An 18679-nucleotide genomic window follows, 5' to 3' on the forward strand; every position below is an offset into this window, starting at 1 on the left:
TCACCATCAGCATGACCCTCTGGAAGAGTCTGGAGTCAGCAGCCCTGGTGGTTAGAAGGTGGATGCTGGCCACGTCGGCTCCGCCACGGTCTGCTGCCAGGGTCACGCGCCGAGGGTCCCCACCAAACACTCCGATGTGAGTCTGCACCCAGGTCAGAGCTGCCCGCTGGTCCAGCAACCCCCAGTTGCCACTCACCTCTCCAGAACCTGCCAGAAAGAGGGAAGACTTTTACCCCTTGTGATCTTACAACCTGGAGTTTACCCACCCCAGTCCTGTCTGGGGTGCCTCTGGGGGACCTGGGCTCCTGTCTGTGCAGGTCCAGACAGTGAGAACCGCATGGGCTTCAGAATCAGACACATCCAGCCTTTGCTGGGTAGAAGACCCTGCCATTGTCATTCCATTTCCTCTGGTCTGCAGCTTTTCCACCAGAGGCGAGGGCACTTGCTAGCGCGGCCGCTCCCATCAGAGGCGGTGCATGTCAGACCACCACCCAGCTTGGCACAGCAGCGGGGTGCCCCACATGTTGGCCCGCTGTGGTGTCTCTCCACGTCTCTTCCTCCCTGGCCAGGACCAGGCGTGGCTGAGGCTCTCCATCAGTTCCCGCTGCCTCTTCTCCCATGACCTTCCATAGCATTCAGCTGAGTTGATCTATTCTTTTTTCATAGAATTCAGTAAATATTTATTGAAAGCTCAGCATTGTTTTCTTAACGAAGTGATTCAGACACACACACACACACACACACACACACACACACACACACGTACACACACACACAATGTATACAGAGTACAGCAAAAATATGCCCTCTTCGGCATTTGGGACACTACGTGCCCATGCCCTCTGGCCATCCTCTGAATCCAGTGGACCTTTCTTGTCCATTTAAGTGGCTAACCACCCTGAAATACCCAGCTTGTTCTGGTTCAAGCTGAGACTCACCCACTTTGCCCCAGGAAACTCCAACAGTTCCCATGCCTTCAACCACCACCCACATGCTGCTGACTCGGGAGTGTCAGGGGCACAGAGTGCTCTCCCAGCACCAGCCCCTCGCGTCTCCAGGAGGCTACCTCGCTGAAGGCACTTCAAAAGCATTGAGTCCCAAAGGGAATCGACTCCAAGTCCCCTGAGCATGCAGCCAGCAGCCTTCGCAGAATTTCTTATATTCTCCTTCTAATGCAGCACCACCCACCCGATCTGCTCCTGCACAGCCTCAGAGTCCTCCCCGACACCTGCTATGCTATATCTCCACCTTCTCTTCCCCAGGTGCTCTGGGCTCTCTCCCAACTGAGCTCCTCAGTGCTTCTCACTGGCCTCCTGTCTCCACACATCTCTCCCTCCAATGAATCCTCCATGCCACATCCCGAGTGGTCTTTTATTTTTTATTTTTTTTAGGGAGGGCTGAGTGGCCCTTTATTTATTTTTTTAATTTTTTAAAGATTTTATTTATTTATTTGAGAGAGAGAGCACGAGCAGAGGGAGGAGCAGAGGGAGAGGGAGAAGCAGGCTCGCCACTGAGCAGGGAGCCTGATGTGGGGCTCAATCCCAGGACCCTGGGATCATGACCTGAGCTGAAGGCAGACACTTACCCCACTGAGCCACCCAGGTGCCCCACCGAGTGGTCTTTGAAATGCATAATTTTGATCATGTCTCTCTCATATACACACAGCCCAACACACACACACACACACACACACACACACACACACACACACACACACACACACACCCCTGCCTTAGCCTATCTAAAATCTCCCATCTCATCCCATTAGGACCTGATCTCAGTTCTCCCAGTAAATTCAAGACCCCATAGGACAAGGGCGGCTGTCTCTTGGGCCCTATTTCCCTTTGTCTCCTCCCTGTCCTGATGCTGCAGCTGCCTGGTTTCTCAGCAGTAGCTCAAACACACCAGTCCACCCTCTTCCAGGCCTGTGCTTGGCACATGTGACCTCCTCTGCCCAGAGCCCTCCGCCTCGCCCTGGCCTTCCTCCTCTTCCTCCTCCAGCCCAGCCATCCTTCAGGTTTTAGCTATGGGTTAATTCAGAGGCAGCCCTCAGGTAAGCAAGGTTCCCCTTTCAGGGTATTTGTCAAGCTGGGTGTCGCCTTACTTGCTAGTCCATGGCCCCCACCAAAACCAGTGGCACATAGCAGGTCCTTAGTCAATGTTAGGTGAATGAACGGCCATAGTTACAGTTAATAGGATTCAGTATCCAGTGAGAAACTATCAACGAGACTCCATATTCCCAAACAGAAATATAGGAAAATCTTGTGTCCTGATTCCCCAACCCTGCCTTCACCAAGTTGACGGGAACGCCCACTCAGAGGACGTAACAGTACAAATCACTCTTCCAGCTGGTGAGACTCTCAGAATTTCTTCAAATGCATTTCGTGTTCTGGGTTTGGTGAAGACATTAGCACAGTCCTCACCATGGACGTTTCTGGATTGCACTTCTGTTCTGCCTGTTAGGATGAATGTGTGGTTTCTGAGGTCTTGGGCAGGGCAAGAAAGCTGGGTGTCAGCTGGGTGGGACATAGTCCTGCACGTCCAGGAAGTGACATGTGCAGCCTGCATTTCCAGCGACAATATAGGAGGGTTGGGGGCGACTGTCCCTGCCTCTGACTTCCCATAGATCAGCTTCCCAAGTACAGTACTGATGTTGTGGGGTCTACAGACCCCCAGGAAGTCAGAGGTGAGGGCCGTTCAAGGGCTGCTCTTCAGACAAGTCTGGATGGGGCTTTGCCTGGTGCCAGGCACTGCACTTCGTTCTATGGCGAGCAAGACAGGCACGGCGTTGGCCCTCACACAGCCTCAGCCATGCGCACAGGGGCAGCGAACCAGCAGCTTTCGGGGAGTCTGCTCCAACCCCTCCCTTCACTGAGGAGGAACTTGACTCTCGAGAGGAAATGTTTGTTTCAGCATGAGAAACAAATGTAAGAGAAAGTCGGGACATAGATCCCAATGCACACTCGGAACTCTCTGTCCCAATACTCAATCCAATTCAACACTTGTTGGAAAATCTATGATGTGCAAGGCATTGTGTTATTTTCATTAAAAAAAAAAAATCTGAGTGTTCCATTTATGGAACTTTCTGTGCTCAAAAGCACTCCTAACTCCCCCGTTACTGCTGAGAGTCAAGTCTAAATGTCTTCCTGGCTTTTTTGATCCTCTATGAATGGCCTCGGCCCATCCGAGCAGCCTGGGCTCCCTTCATTTACCAACACCGGCCCTCGCCCAGCCACCATAGCCACGTTCACCCTGCCATCCTGCTGTGGCTGTGCCCCCCAGGCCTCCTCAGTGTCCTCATGGACCCGTCCTGCCACACACGTGAGCTGGGCCGTGCCCCTGGGCCATGGCACTGGAGAGGGGCTCCCTGCTGGCTGCACGTAGAGTCCAGTAGGGAGATGCGAGCAGGTGTCCACCCCTAGCCACCTACCCCAGCTGCCCTGCTCTGCCCTACTACCTCCACTGGTCAGAACCACCCCAGCCATAACCAACTGTTCCCTCATTTCCTAACTGGTTCTCACTTGCTCATGTGGTGTCTTCAACTCTCCCTCTAAAGCTCCTTGGCGCAATTCTGGGCTCACAGTGGGCCCTCACCCAGTCTCGTTGATGGCCGTCAATTAGACGCAGCAGGTGAGGTGGCCAAGCACACAGGTTATGGAGCCAGATCAGCTGGGTGCAGCCCCAGCCCCACCACCTACTAGCCCTGTGGGGCCCTGGACAAGTTACCTAGTGCGACTTGATTTTCCCTGTCTGTAAAATGGAAGTAATAACCATACTTACCTCTTCAGGTTGTTAGGATGATTGAATTGGTTAATAATTGTAAAGGAACCAGAAGAGTGCCGGGCATAAAGCACTATAGAAATTGGCTAGTTTTTCTTGAGTAAAATGAAACAGATTTAGGTCCCCGCAGTATCTCCCAGATGCTCTTTGTAGAGTGTGCCTTGGCTTTTGTAGCAGACTTATGGAGGGGCAGCCACAGAGACAGGACTCTGTGCCTGTTCTTCTGGCTGGAGGGGAGCAGACCCTCTGGGGAGGCCCCGGGGACGATGAGGTAATGGTAATGGTACCATGCCCGGCCTTCTGTCTGACTCCCTGGCCAAAGCACACTGCCTCCGTCCCCACACCCACAGCGGGCCTGCAGGCTGACCCACCCACTCCTCTGAGTCTGTCCCCCCCCCCAGTGCCCCTGTTCCCCTCACTGCACTGCTTTGCCAAGCGAGGACAGTCACTGTGCCCTGGGCCCCCTGGGGTCTGCCCCCCGGGCAGGATCCAGGCTGGGGAAATGGCCTCCCCCGTGGCCCACCTCCAACCCCTTCGCTTCCTTTCCAACCACCAAAGTGCCTCTGGAGGGGACCTGGGTGCCTCAGTTGGTTAAGTGTCTGCCTTCGGCTCAGGTCCTGACCCCAGGGTCCTGGGACTGAGCCCCGCATTGGGCTCCCTGCTCAGTGGAAAGCCTGCTTCTCCCTCTCCCTCTGCCTGCCACTCCTCCCTGCTTGTGCACTCTCTCTGTGTGTCAAATAAATAAATAAAATCTTTCAAAAAAAAAAGTGCCCCTGGAGTCTGAGCTCTCGGAGGACCACGTTCACTGCAGGCTTCAACAGCAGATGCCACACACACTGATCACGGGAGAACATGGGCAGGGACCGCGCAGCCGGACTCAGTCCATGCCAGGGGCCGTTGCTGCCGCCGCGGTCCAAGAATAGCTCTGGGCCAGCTGCTGGCCACACGCAGGGCCGGGGCATGACCACAACCCAGCCCTGCCTGGAAGGAGCCCCGTCCAGGGAAAGAAAAGGGGCATTAACACTTGTGAGCCCCTGCCGGGCGCCGGGCAAGGTCCCAGGTGTCTACCTTCCCCGTGTTACCCTGTCATCCCCCCTTAGGTCTTAGCGCCATCTGAGAGATGGGCAGCATGGGAGTGCAGGCAGAGGGAAGGAGCTGCTCGGAGCCCCTCGGAGCCCCTCGGACCCACAGCGCCGCTGAGCTGCTCTCAGACCCCGTTCTGCGTGGATGCAAAGCCTGCGTGCCGGGCAGGACCCTGGGCTCCGGCCAGCACTCAAAGTAGCCCGTCTCTTTCCAGACCCGTGTTCGGAACGGCAGCGTCCAAGTATTTAAAATGGAAAAGGCGAAAGACAAACGGGGGCAGTACAGAGACATCTTAAGGCAGTGAAACAATTTTACTGTGTGACCCATGATGGTGGACACGTGTCATTAGACATTTATCGAAACCATAGAGAGTATGAGACAAAGAGTGAGCCCTAGTGTAAACTGTGGACTTGAGTCAATACTAATCTATCAGTGTTGCCTCATCAATTCTAACAGAGGTGCCCCACCAATGCACGGTGTCAACAGTAGGAGAAACTGAGGCGGGGAGCATCTATGGGAACTCTTTGTACTTTCTGCTCAGTTGTTCTGTAAACTTAAAACCACTCTAAGTGGTAAAATCTATTAACTGGTAAAGGGGATGGTAAAGTGGTAAAGGGGATGGTGTGCTTGCGTCACAAATTTATTGGGGGGTTCGCAGACTCACACACCCATTTCCTTCCCCTTCCTGAGCATCCCCCAGGACCGTGGGCGCCCGAGGCCCCTGCACAACAGCTGCTTCACCGCGGAGTCTTGCGGGGGACGTGCTGTGGCTGTCTGCGGTCAGGAAGGCTGTGTTTGCAATCCTAGTGCTTGTGTGTCTCCGTTTCTCTACGGATACATGGCTCCCCTCTCCTGGTGGAGCTGCAGAGAGGCTCAATTAAGGCAGGCAAAGGCCCAGGAATGTGGGGGAAGCTAGGAAGTCTAGTAAATAAAGCAAAGGCGAACTGTCTGTGGCTCAATGGACGTAAAAGACCCATCCTGCTGTGTACACAGAAGAACACGGAATGCAAAGGGCATTTCTAAACCTCCGAGGGAGTGAGCCACAGGATATTTCTCCTTGCTGTTTGACCAATAGGATTCAACGCCCCGAGTGCACTCCCTAACTGTGGAGCATGGAGCTCCTCGACACCCCCGAGCCTCGCTGAGTCATGTGCCAAACGGCCACTCGGTGCTGGCCTCACAGAGCTGTGCGGGAATGAAATGAGGCGATCCAGGAGAAACGTCTGGTAGAGGCCGGCACTCCCGAGTGTAACTTTCCTCCCCTCTCACTAACAGTTTTGCTTTAAGCACAATGAACAGGCAGCATTCCAGGTCAGGAATGGTAAGGGCTGGGTGTTCTGGAAATTTCCTTCGCCTGCCTTGACACTGCCTCCACCAGCAACAGGAATGAGTTTGCCTTCCCAGAAGCACACGAATTCTCAGTAAGATTACACGCCATGAAGCCATCAGGCATGGGTAACATATGGAAATTCGCTCCCCTCTGTCTGGAAAGGCTCAGAGCCAAGGAGTCAGCCATGTCTGTGGAAAGCTCCACTTGACCATGTTCAACAGGATGAGGTCTGAATTTCACCCACCTCTTCAGAGACGGGAGCTACGGACTTATCAAATCATCAGTCGTGTGTTTGAAAAGGGGAAAGAAAACCCAGGCAGAGTTTTTAGTGCTCTGACAGCTGACCCTGCTCCCTCTGAAGGAAAAATCTGAAATCTGTTGCTCATCCACATTTCCCTCATTGGCATCTGGTCATATTTTGCCTTAACTTGGTGCCCACTTTGTGGTTGTTGTGCAGGCCTAGAATCTTCTTCATGGCACTCAAGGGCTCATGCCACGGGGTGCACCCAGCCCTCCAGAGTTTCTGCCTATGCTGGATGCCTACCCACTCATCCACATTCTAGATAACTCCATCATTCTCACCATGCTACGTTCCACCAGCCCATCCTGACTTAGCAAGAAAGGCATTTGGGTCTTAAATGAGATCCTTAGAGAACAGAGATGAAGTTCAGTGCCTCCCTGGAGGGCCCACTGTATTTTCTAAAGCCCTTTCACATGTACAACCTCACTAGAGCCTCATGTAACTGTGGATGTTGGGTAAAATTATTCTCCGTTTACAGAGGAGAATACTGAGACTCCGAAATGAAGGGTTTTAGCCAAGGTCACACGGACAATGAATGGCAGAGCTGGCCCTTGCTTCTTCAGATTCCCAGACCTGTGTGTCTAGCCCCGGCCATGGCTGTTAGACAAGTGCCCCACCACTGGGAGAGCTGGACATGGAGGAAAAGATGCATGTGGCGGACGATGGGGCTGTCCCCCATGGGTGCTGGTGGGAAAGGTGGAGGATGGAACCAGGGTGACAAACAGTTCTGTGACTGGACAGGGGACAGGCCAGTGTGCACAAGCAAGGCTAGCATTAAAGAAGAAACAGGAAACATCACTGATGCAGCCCTTATCTGGAGTCAAATGGTGTCCCTGTGGGCCCAGGACTATAATCCATTCCTATCATTCTCTAGACCAAGTCAACCCCTGTGGTGAATCCTGGCTCTGCTCTTTCCTAACTATTGATGTTAGTAAGTGTCTAACCTTCTGGGGCCTCAAAATACACACACACACACACACACACACACACACACACACACAAATGTGCGCGTGCAATACAACACATAATGTACTTGGAATAGCTTCAGCACCTAGTAAGATCAACCAATGGCAACTATTACTCTCATGTATGGGTGTCAGGATCGCTGGAGGGTCTCATAGGCGTGTGGAACATTCCCGAGTGCTCAGCTGGGCTGGAGGAGGGCCGGGGGGCCATGAAGGGATGGGGCTTTGGGAAGAAGGGGTTGAACACACAGAATGGCCCTCAGCTCAGGGGATCAGCAATCCCCAGCCACGCCAGCGACTTACCAGAACTCAGAAAGCCGAAGACACCCACTCGGTAGCCAGCAGTGACCACGATGAGGTTGCCAATAGCAGCCAGGAAGGAGCCATCGATGGCCAGCGGTCCATCAGTCCCCCTCCCCCCAATGGTGTTGTGGAAGAACACCAGCACAGACGCGTTGGGGGCCTGTGGGGAGTGGAGAAATATGAGGCTATAGGTTGGCCCATTCTCACCCACCAGAGCTTGCTGAGGGCACCTTTCCCAAGAAGGTGCCAGATTCTGAGCCTACCCACGACTCTTCCTGTCAACTCCATCACATAGCACACTTAGTCCCATGATCACAGGCTGAACTCTGTCCCCCTAAAATTCAGGGGTTGAATCCCTGACTCTATGACTTCAGAATGTTACCATATTTGGAGAGGGTCCTATAAGGAGGTGATTGAGCTAGTGGGCCCTAATCCCATATGACTGGTATCCTCAGAAGAAGGGGACATTTGAACAGAGACACACACAGAGGGATACCATGTGGACACAGAGGGAGGAGGAGATGACCATCCATGGGCCACAGAGAGTAGCCTCCGAAGGAACCAACCCCACTGACACCTGGATCTTAGACATCTGGCCTTCAGAATATTGAAAAAATGCCTTCTGTCGTTTATGCCTCCCAGTCAGTGGTGCTCTATCAGAGTAGCTCTAACATGCTAATAAGCCTGGTGTCACAGAGAAGGAAGCTGGGCGTCATGAAAAGTGGATGCTTTGCTCACATTGCAAAGTGAGCAGGGCGGCAGAAAGGGCAGCCCACTGCAGACCTGCAGCCCATCGCTTGGAGCTAAGCAGTCTTCCAACACCCCAGTTCTGCCCCACAGGTAGATGCTCTAATGACTAAAAGCACTTCCATTTTGCAGGTGTGAACACAGAGGCTCAGGTTGGTGAAGTGACTTTTATTAAAACATGTACGGAGAGGAAGGGGTCGACCCAGAATTCCAACCTCAGCCCCCTCCCAGCACACTCTCCTGGGCTCTTCTGTTTGTGACACTGCGTCTCTCAGGTGAGTGACGAGTAGCTCTATATCACCAGGACCGGTTTCAGGCAGCGTGGCCAAACCGAAAGGACTCACCAAGGAGGATGCAGATAGTCTTCCAGAATAAACTAGGGGCCAGAACTGGGGTGTTGGAAGACTACATAGATCCAAGTGATGGGCTCCAGGTCTGCAGTCACTTCCAGGTGGAGTGACCCTCATTCCTTTATGTGTGGTCTCTGTCCCACTCACGGTCATTTCCAATGTCCCCCATCAGCCACCTATCGACTCATTAGTCTCCATGCAGTGTTTTATTTAATTCCTGCATGAACTTTATGAGCCAGGATGCTATTTCTCTCCCACTTTCAGAACCAGTAACTGAAGCACATAGAACATGATTACCTTCTCTAGACCAATGAGGCAGTGGTCAGTGGCAGACTCGTTGGGAGCCAGATCTTAATCCAGCATCACAAGTATGGGGTGACCAGCGCTGGGCAGAGGGGACCCATTGTCTCCCTCACTCTGGGCTCCCTGCTCATAGTAGTGCAATCTATGAGGGCTTTTACATCTGGGGGGGGCGGCTCATGACAAAGCTCAGTCAGACCAGCCTGCTGAGGCCACATATCTAAAGTGCAGTGGACTCTCGCTGCTAGTAGACCAGGGACCAGGAAGCTGTGGCATGGTCTCGTGTACCATGGCATCTATCCACACCAGGTTGGCGTCCCCAGAAACTCACATTTCCTAAAACTCATCAGTGGCTTTTTATTTCGTGCCCTCTGATCCTTCCCCCCAAACAGGAAACTCAAACATGGAGTATCAGGCTCATGGCTGCTACTTAGGCAGATCTGGGCTCCAAAACAGGGCATAATCCTGTCTAGGTCACAGCCCCAAACCTCACCCTACAGAACTGCCCCAAACAAGAGTCCATGTGGAAACACCCCCAGGGGCCGCTCCTCGGGGCTTCCAAGGGCAGCAGCTGGTTGGTCTTCTCCTTGGCAGATGAGCCACAGTCAGCCTCCGTTCTCTCTTCCCTACGGTTCTCTCACCCTCTCAGAGACCCTGCATCGCTGACCCCCCCTCCCCAACTGCCTGGCTCACACCTCCCTCCCCCACCCCACGCCGCTCAGGCAGCAGCCCCTGATCGCCACCTAACACCTCCCGTCACTTGTCCCTTCCTCTGTATTTCTCCCCAGAGTCTCATCAACACCACCGTTGTTCAATACTTGCTTGCACATCTGTTTCTGCCCTGCCCACTAAAATGTAACTCCTGCGGGCAACAACTCTGTTTCAGTGCCCTCTCTGTCCCACCGGGAGCGGTGTCCCCCAACACAGGCCCTTTAGCAACTGAACCAGGACAACCGTGCCCCATTTGCCACGGGGGTGACCTGGGGATGTGGGCAGGAACAGGTGAGGCCCGGTGGGCACCAGGAGGGCCCTCTGCTTCCTCTTGGGCCCACAGGCTTTCAGGAAGCCAAGTACTGGCAAGGACAGCACTGGGGGTGCAGAACCTGAGCAGGCCACGGAGGAGAGGGGTGGATGATTCTGGCAGCTCTGGGGACAGAGGGTGTCTAATGGGGCAGTTTTCAGGGCAGACAATCAAGGGCTTCAGAACTCACCACGTTCTGCGGGACAAACATGTTAAGATACAAGCAGTCTTCGCTGACTCCGGGAGACACGAGTGCCCTGGCGCCTGGCTGCCAGCAACTGGCCCTGGGGATGCAGACAGTATGATTTCCAGGTAGACAAGCAGTGGTACATGCCTCATCTTCCCTTCTTGCCCACCACCGTCGGCCAGAACCCACCGCCCCGTCCGAAGCCCCGATGGCTACCAGCTCTGCAGCAATTAGGCAGCTTTGGGAAATGGGAAAAGGGAGTGACAAGCACAGGGAGGAAACTGCAGGATGCCCACCACTCTCTCTGCCGCAGGTTGCGGAGGAACACCTCCAGGGACAAACTGCGAACCCGCAGAAAGGATGCCCAAGATAGAGATGGGGTACGTGGGTGTTGCTCACAACCTTGGCCCTTCCTTGCTGCAAGTGTGCAGACCTGTGGCTGGATGTGGAGCCTGAGCTGCTTTCTGCATCAGGACAGGGTTCAAGAGTGCCAGGCTGAGCACCCCCGGGGCACGAGAGCGGAGCTCTTGTCTGGGGTATGCCCAACGGCAGCCTGATGGGACCCGCCCCACAGGTGATTTCACACATCCTGCAACCTCCTTTGTGCTGGACTCTGAGAAGGCCAGCCTCCCCTGTCATGTGGCTCCACCCTGACATGCGGAAGCACTCAGATTAGTGCACGTTTATTCCCTTTGTCTCTCCATGGTGGAGACTTAGCACCATGGCCGTCCACACTTTCCTGCCACGGCCCAAGTTCAAGCCCTCAATGTCCCCTGCCTGGAGCATTCAAGAGTTCCCAGCCCTTCACTCTTTCTGGCCCTGGCCTGGGGACCTCCCCACCAGCCAGGCATGGGTGACAAGGGACAGGACAGGTGTAGCGGCCTCAGGACAGAGCTACAGGGGTCTGTGGGAAGGTGGGGAATGGAGACAGGAGAACGGTGCTCTTTTCATGGGTTCTCTGAACACACGCTGGTGAGAAAAATGACAACATCTCCAACGTGTCAACTGGTTAAAGTGCTGTATGTATGGGAGGGGACAGGTGAGACAGAACATGGTTGATGAGGGAGGAAGATAGGATTTGAATTTTTTTTTCCTTTTTTTAAAACTCCTTTTCATATTGTTCCTATTGGGGAAAGAGTCCTTTTAAAATAATGTTTTTCATGGGTGCCTGGGTGGTTTAGTCAGTTAAGCGTCTGCCTTTGGCTCAGGTCATGATCTCAGGGTCCCGGGATGAGCCCAGAATCTGGCTCCCTGCTCAGCAGGGAGCCTGCTTCTCCCTCTCCCTCTGCCCCTCCCCCCGCTCTCTCTCTCTAGCTCTCTCTCTCAAATAAATAAATAAAATCTTTTTAAAATAAATAAATAAAATGTTTTTCATGAGCTCATGTGCTTCTCCCTCCCTGCTGGATTTCTCAGCCCCACCGAACTCAGCTGTGGCCAGGAGGCTGCTTTCGAGCTACCGCCAAACTGGTGCAAGTCACCGATGCACCCCAGGCCCCTGCAGCCCCGGTCCCTGGAAATTTCCCATGAAGACCCTTCCAAAGCCTCTCTTTCCTGGATGTAAAGTCAAGGAATGTTCATGCTGAGGAAGGCAGAGCCTCCATAGCCTAGGTTCCCGAATCACTGCAGGGAGCAGAACACTCTGGCCCCTCCATCACCAAATGCACTTTGCAGGAGCAAGATAATGATATTTGGAGGGTTTATCTATAAGAGCACTTAATGCCCCCTTGATTACTGCCCACCCCCATTCACCCACCCCGACTTAACACTGCCCACCCCCATTCACCTCTCCAGCTGGAATGCACTGCTCTTCTACCAAGTCTCACTCGGATGGATTTGAATGGGAGAGGCATTCCCTGGGCATTCCCCAAGAGGTGTTCCACTAGATCCTCACCGTGGCTTGGTGGCATCCCAGGACCCTGTCCAGTTCAAGGGCTCGGGTGCCTGGAAGCGGCTCTCTGCCAGGGGCGGGGCGGCATACGGAACTCCCAGGAACTGATCCACTTGCTTCCACGAAGTGCCCACCTGGATGGCCTGGGACCTGCCCAGCAGCTGGCCGTGGGGGGCGATGGTCACAGAAGGTGCCGGTGTCCCAAAGCTGAGCAGAGGGATGTCTGTGGGGAGGGGGTGTCGGGGGAGGAGACAACAGTGGGTGCTCTATTCAAACAAAACACTGCTTTTCACACTTTAAAAATGCCAATAGTTCATTCAGACCCCAGTAGTCCGAGCCTAGCCAGGTTACTTTTCAATGTGAAAAAAACAAATTAATAGCAAATACATCTGATGTTTACCAGGCACTGAATGTCTCCAGAGCATGGCACTGAACCCTTCTCTATGATTCTTCCCACCCAGAGGCTGGGCAGAGCCTAACCCAGGCCTGCAATCCCTTACTCAGCACAATGGGGCCAGGCGTGAGCTGTCGTTCAGAAGTACTTGGATTTTTAAAAGAACAGAGGGACACAGAAAGTACAAAGCTCAGCCAATCCCCCCGGAGGGCTCTGGAGTCAGGCCCCACCGTCAAACACATCAGTGACTTCTGGGGTACAAGGTACAAATCACTCGTACTAACAGGGATGGATAAAGAATATGATGTCTTCAGTCCCTCGAGGCCAGACGGTGCCACCAAATAAGTTTGCCGCAAACTCACGAAAAAATTTTTTTCTAACTTTTAGAACTTTGGGATTTCAGAATCCAGAGGAGAAACTGTGGGCCCTTATTTGTGTTTCGGTGGTAAGAAAACAGAGGGAGGGTCCAAGGGTGGGTAGCTGCCAAGACTTGAAGGTGTAGGATTCAGAGTTTCTGGACCCCGATGGCGACCACAGCCTGTTCACATGGGTCAAGGGCCAGCTCAGGGCCTCTCTCTAGGCCACTACCCCTGCTCCCTGCCTGCAACATCCCCAGATTCCATCTGGCCTGTCAGGTCCAAGACTGTGCCAAGCTCAGGGCCTGGCACAAAGGAAGCACTGAATGCTGGTGAAGAGATGTTCTCTCTCTCAAGCTCCCTCTCTCTCTCTCTTTGCCTGTGTGTGAGAGAGAGAGAGGGAGGGGGGGAAATCGCTTTTTATTTCCCGCAGGTGTGTTTGGTTTGCTTGGCTCTGCTGTTGGCTGTGAGCTTCGCTGCTAGCCTGCAGCTCGGTCTACACCCTCCTCTATCTGTGAGGACAAACGAGGAGCACAGGAGAGGAGACAGACAGGCAGAAGTCTACCCATTCCTCAAGCTGGGTACAATGCAGTGGCTCAACTGAAGGTGATTTCGTCCCCAGGGGACATTTGATAACATCTGGAGACCGTTTCGGTTGTCACCAGGGTCTGTGAGGGATGCTGGTTACTGGCATCTAGTGAGTAGAGGCCAGGAATGCTGCTAAACACCCTGCAATAAATAGGACAGCCCCCACAGCAAAGAACCATCTTGCCCCGGCTGTCAACGATGTGAGGCTTGAGAACCCCTGGGATGGTGTGCGTTCATGACTCCCGGGCCATCGAGGAGCATCATGGGGAGGAACCGATGCATGGTTCTGGAAGCAGACCTGTGTTTTAGGTTATATGCACCAGCTACTTTGGGGAAACTTCCTAATTCTTCTGATGCTCAGTTTCCCCCTGAGAAAGAAGAATGATAGCAGCCCCTACAACACAAGGATGTTGGGGTAAGTACATGGTGCCTGTAGTGCTCTGAGCCCAGTCCCTGCAAGGGGCAGGGGCTCCACACATCAGTAAGTGAATGAATTGGAGGGAAGGAGGGAGGGAGGAATGGTGGGAGGGAGCAGGAGAGAGGAAAGGAAGGAAGGAGGGAAGGAAGGAAGGAAAAGGAAAGGAAAGGAAAGGAAAGGAAAGGAAAGGAAAGGAAAGGAAAGGAAAGGAAAGGAAAGGAAAGGAAAGGAAAGGAAAGGAAAGGAAAGGAAAGGAAAGGAAAGGAAGGGAAAGGAAGGGAAAGGAAAGAAGGAAGGGAAGGGAAGGGAAGGAAAGGAAAGGAAAGAAAAGAAAGGAAAGGAAAGGAAAGGAAAGGAAAGGAAAGGAAAGGAAAGGAAAGGAAAGGAAAGGAAGGGAAAGGAAGGGAAAGGAAGGGAAAGGAAGGGAAAGGAAGGGAAAGGAAGGGAAAGGAAGGGAAAGGAAGGGAAAGGAAGGGAAAGGAAAGAAGGAAGGGAAAGGAAGGGAAGGGAAGGGAAGGAAAGGAAAGGAAAGGAAAGGAAAGGAAAGGAAAGGAAAGGAAAGGAAAGGAAAGGAAAGGGAAGGAAAGGAAAGGAAAGGGAAGGGAAGAAAGAAGGAAGGAAGGAAAGGAAAGGAAAGGAAAGGAAAGAAGGAAGGAAAGAAAGAAAGAAGGAAGGAAGGAAGGAAGAGAGAGAAACGAAGGAAGGAAGCAAGCAAACAAGCAGGAGGGAAGGAGGGAGGAAAGGAAAGTTGGAAATAGTGATGAAACTCTCTCTTGCAAAAACCCTGCAGTGCTAGTTTGAACCCAGCATGGAAAGAAAGGGTTGCACGTTCTAATCTGGTCTCAGTCACAAGTCACGGCTGGTCTCAGCCCACAGCTCCTCCTCACAAGCTTTCCTGCTTCAGTGGTAAATCACAGGACCTCAGGCAAATATTCAGGATTGCGGGTGCTAACATAGCAGAACCTTCAGACTCTGTCTCCCTGCTCCACAGGAAAACAGCCACATTTCGTGAACGTGGCACCCTCTGAAGGAGGGAGCAAAGACACAAAATACAAAAGCTAAAGAATTTTGAGAGAATGCAAGCCAGCTTTCCCACGGACAGTGGAACTCAGCCCTCCCTCCAGAGGCCGCCCAATGAATCCCAGACTGAATGAGATCCAACATGGGGAAAATGTTAGATGTGCAGTTCTCTCTTTTGAACTGTTTTCCAGAAAATGGTGGAGTCTTTCTAGAATAGCCCCATATTGAGGCCACAGGACTCCTTAGGCGAAGAAAATTATCCAGAGCCGTGTGTGTGCTCGAGGTACAGACGATGTCTGGGTACATACACACGGGCACGCGTCTTCAGCTGGAGGTGAGCCTTTCCCATTGAACTTGAGTTACAAAGAATTAATGAACAGTCTAAGTTGTTTTATAGGACCTAAACCCCAAAGCGAGGCATCCCTCCTCAAAAGGATAACCATGCAGATTAGCTAGACTATGGGGGAAATATACTATTGAAATCTAACTTGACTAAGGACTATGAATGTCAAGGTAGAAGACAAGACTTGAGATTGGAGGCCTGAGACCACAGCATCAAGAATCAAAGCACTCCCAGGCCTGGGGAGCACGCTCACGGTCTGAAGCCTGAGGGGGGGAAAGGGGCAGAAGAGGGGGGTACCACTGGGTCAAGACTGGCCTGCAGACCGCCAGCGCTCTAAGGCAGGGGGCACCAAATCTGGCTGCTGCCTGGTTTTCTAAAGAAAGTCAACCACACCCATTTTTTTTTTTTTTTTTTTTTTTTTTGGTATTTTCTGTGGTTGCTGTCTTGTTAAAGTGGCCGAGTTGAGTTGTTAGACACATAGAGCCTAAAATACTTATCTGGCCCTTTACAGAGAAAGTTAGCCAACCTCTGCTCTAGAAGATAAGGTGGCAGAAATAGGCAAAGTTTTAAAAAAGTCATTAATTTCATCCCAGGAGCCTGTCTAATGGGGGAAGGGCTCCGCCCTGGCCTCCAGCTCCCCTGTCTCCCATCATATAGGTCTTACCTATTTCACTTAGTGATGGACTTCTGTGACTTCTTAGATTGCTATGTTTTCTCCCCTTGCTGGCTTCTTCCCCGAATCCCAGCACCTAACACAACGTCTGACACATAACAACACCTTACTGAATGCTTTCAAATGAAACTGAGCCATGAGAGCTCTCCTCTCCACAGTGACCGTGATATGGTTGCTAGATGATGTGGTTTTGTGCAAGCAGATTGCACCTAGAGATAGGAGACCTGGCTCCAAGCTCCCATTCTATCATCACTAGCTGGGAGAAATCAGAGAAGTAACCTCTCTGGGCCAGTCTCTTGATCTCTAAGATGGGGATAAAACCCTTATCTTGCCACCTCACAGGATTTGTGTGAGGACCATTTGAGATAAGACATGTGACAGAACTTCCTACACTATAAAATGGCAACAAAAATGACCTATTTAATTATTTTACTAAGAAACTCAAAGACCAAATGGCTTCCATAACTCAAATAAATGAATAAAGGTGGTGCAGAGAAGCTCTAGCTTAGAAGTAGGATTTTTACCTTCCTTTAGTCCCTCCCAAATGAATGCCACCTAGCCCAAGGTAACTTTGGCCAATTTTTCCTAAAGAACCTCAAAAGCCACTGCCCACAAGTCACCACACACTCCAACAGTCCCTTCCAGCTAGACCCAGGCTCTCCAAAAGAGCCGCTAAAGCACAGGCTGGGACTCACTCAGCTTCCGGTAGATGTGGGTGGCCTCCTCACGGAGCAGAAGTCGGCAGTTTTGGGCCTGCAGGCTGTGTGTGCAGATCTGGGCATCAGCATAGAACACACACCTCACAGCACCAGGTCGGATCTGCAGAGTGGTGACGAGGCAGGCCTCGTGACGGGAGCATTCTGCAGAATAAGAGGAGAGTGAGGCTTGGGCTTCAGAGATGGCATCTCAGCCATGCATCCGTCCCATCATGTATCTTTGAATCCATGCATCACCTATTCATCCGTCAGTCCACCCATTCATCCAGTCATGCATCTATGAATCCATGCTCCTATCAATCTATCCATCTAATCATGTATCAATGCATGCATCCATCCATCCAATTATGCATCCTTCCATCTATACACCCAGGCATCCATGGAGAAGGATGTCTCCATCCGTCTATTTATCCATTCACCCACACATCCAACCATCCATCCATCCATCCATCCATCCATCCATCCATTTATCCATCCATGTATCAATCTATACAACCATGCATCCATCTATCCATCCATGCATTCATCTATCCACGCATGCACCCATCCATCTATGCAATCACTTACTTATTCACTGGAGCACCTACAATACATCCCTGGCCCTTGTTTGAAGCAACTCCATAGCTCCCCATTGGCCTTAGGATTAAGCCATACCAGATAAGGCTCTCCATACTCCAGTCCTTGCCTTCTTCTTCAGCCTCATCTCCCTTTCCAGCTCCCCCATCATACCCACTATTTTCCACCAGGGATTATATACTTTCTCATGTGTACCAGGTCCTGCATTAGATAATTTAAACTATCCATGGCATTCGGGATTTTCAGTCCTAAGAACGTCTGTGAAGATGGTGTTGACTCAGTCACTTGGGCAAGCTGTGAACTGTGTAAAGGCCTTATTCATAGCCCAGTCTGTGCTATGGCAGCACCTAGAGTTGTGTAGTGCACAACCGGTACGTCCATGCATGCCTTTTCTGTAAGAGGTGCATATTGTTATCCAACCTTGTAGGTGAGGTGATTTATGGAATCAAAGAATTAGAGGAGTATGAATGTCATCTAATCTCAGGCTCCTGCAGAAGTTAAAATCTTTGTAGAACATCTCTATCAAGGTGTTATCTAACTTTTGTTTAAATACCAGTGACTGGAAACCGTCTAAAAGAAGTATGCATCTGTGGACAGATTTGTCTATTAGAAACTTCTTTATATTGCATTGAAAAAATGTCTCTTGAAATTTGAGTTTTATCCATAGGTCTTAGCTTTGCCCCAAGAGCCTGGACAGGACAACTATATTTCTTCCTTTCCACAATGGCCCACCTATAATCTGAGGACAGCTGTCACCACCTCTGCTCGTCTCCTTTGTCTCAGACTAGCCCTCTAGATCCCCCCTCTCATCGTCTTCTGACCCTGGCTCAACGTCGCTCACTTTCTGGCCAGCTTCTCTCCTTGGAGACCTTGACTATGGGCTGCCCCTGCAGGAGGGTGAGGAGACGGCAGAGGAGGGCCCACCCAAGGTCTTGTCCCCGGGTCCATCTCGTCCTTCCCTGGCACTCCAGGTCGTCTTGGGGTCCCCCACGTGTTTCTGAGATCAGGAGCTTGAACAGCACTCTGTGAGGCCCCATGCCAATCAACCACCCTCCGTGGGGGTGGGGGAGCGATGGGAAACTCCCCTTACCCAACAAACAGAAGTCTCTGGCATCAGAGAGGTCTCTGGTGGTGGCAGTGCTGATGTGGGCAACATCGAAGTTCCTGAAGGACGGGTCAACAACTACTACAGAGGGGGCCAGGGACTGCCATGATCCCAGAGTAACTAGGAGAGAGAGCAGGGGACATCAGTCACACACAGCTTTCACCTGTTTCAATGATGAAGACAATGGGGTGTCACCTGGTGCCCCGAAAAAGCAGCCCCAGGCCACCCTCCTTGT

General features: G+C 52.1%; 1 protein-coding gene across 1 annotated transcript in view; it reads right to left on the reverse strand.

Annotated features, from left to right (window-relative positions):
• Positions 1–18679, reverse strand: part of TG (thyroglobulin) — a 241234-nt gene that overhangs the window by 104900 nt on the left and 117655 nt on the right. Inside the window, exons 36-41 of the mRNA XM_088022877.1 lie at positions 18430–18564; positions 16743–16907; positions 12259–12478; positions 10371–10464; positions 7763–7922; positions 5–207 (exon numbers count right to left, since the gene is read on the reverse strand). Of these exons, the coding sequence (XP_087879003.1) occupies positions 5–207; positions 7763–7922; positions 10371–10464; positions 12259–12478; positions 16743–16907; positions 18430–18564 (977 nt within the window). The remainder of the gene's footprint in view (positions 1–4; positions 208–7762; positions 7923–10370; positions 10465–12258; positions 12479–16742; positions 16908–18429; positions 18565–18679) is intronic.

Source organism: Eumetopias jubatus, unplaced genomic scaffold (genome assembly GCF_037043125.1).
Source record: "Eumetopias jubatus isolate StellerSeaLion01/CBP00866 unplaced genomic scaffold, mEumJub1_p1.0 scaffold_4, whole genome shotgun sequence".
Taxonomy (NCBI): domain Eukaryota; kingdom Metazoa; phylum Chordata; class Mammalia; order Carnivora; family Otariidae; genus Eumetopias; species Eumetopias jubatus.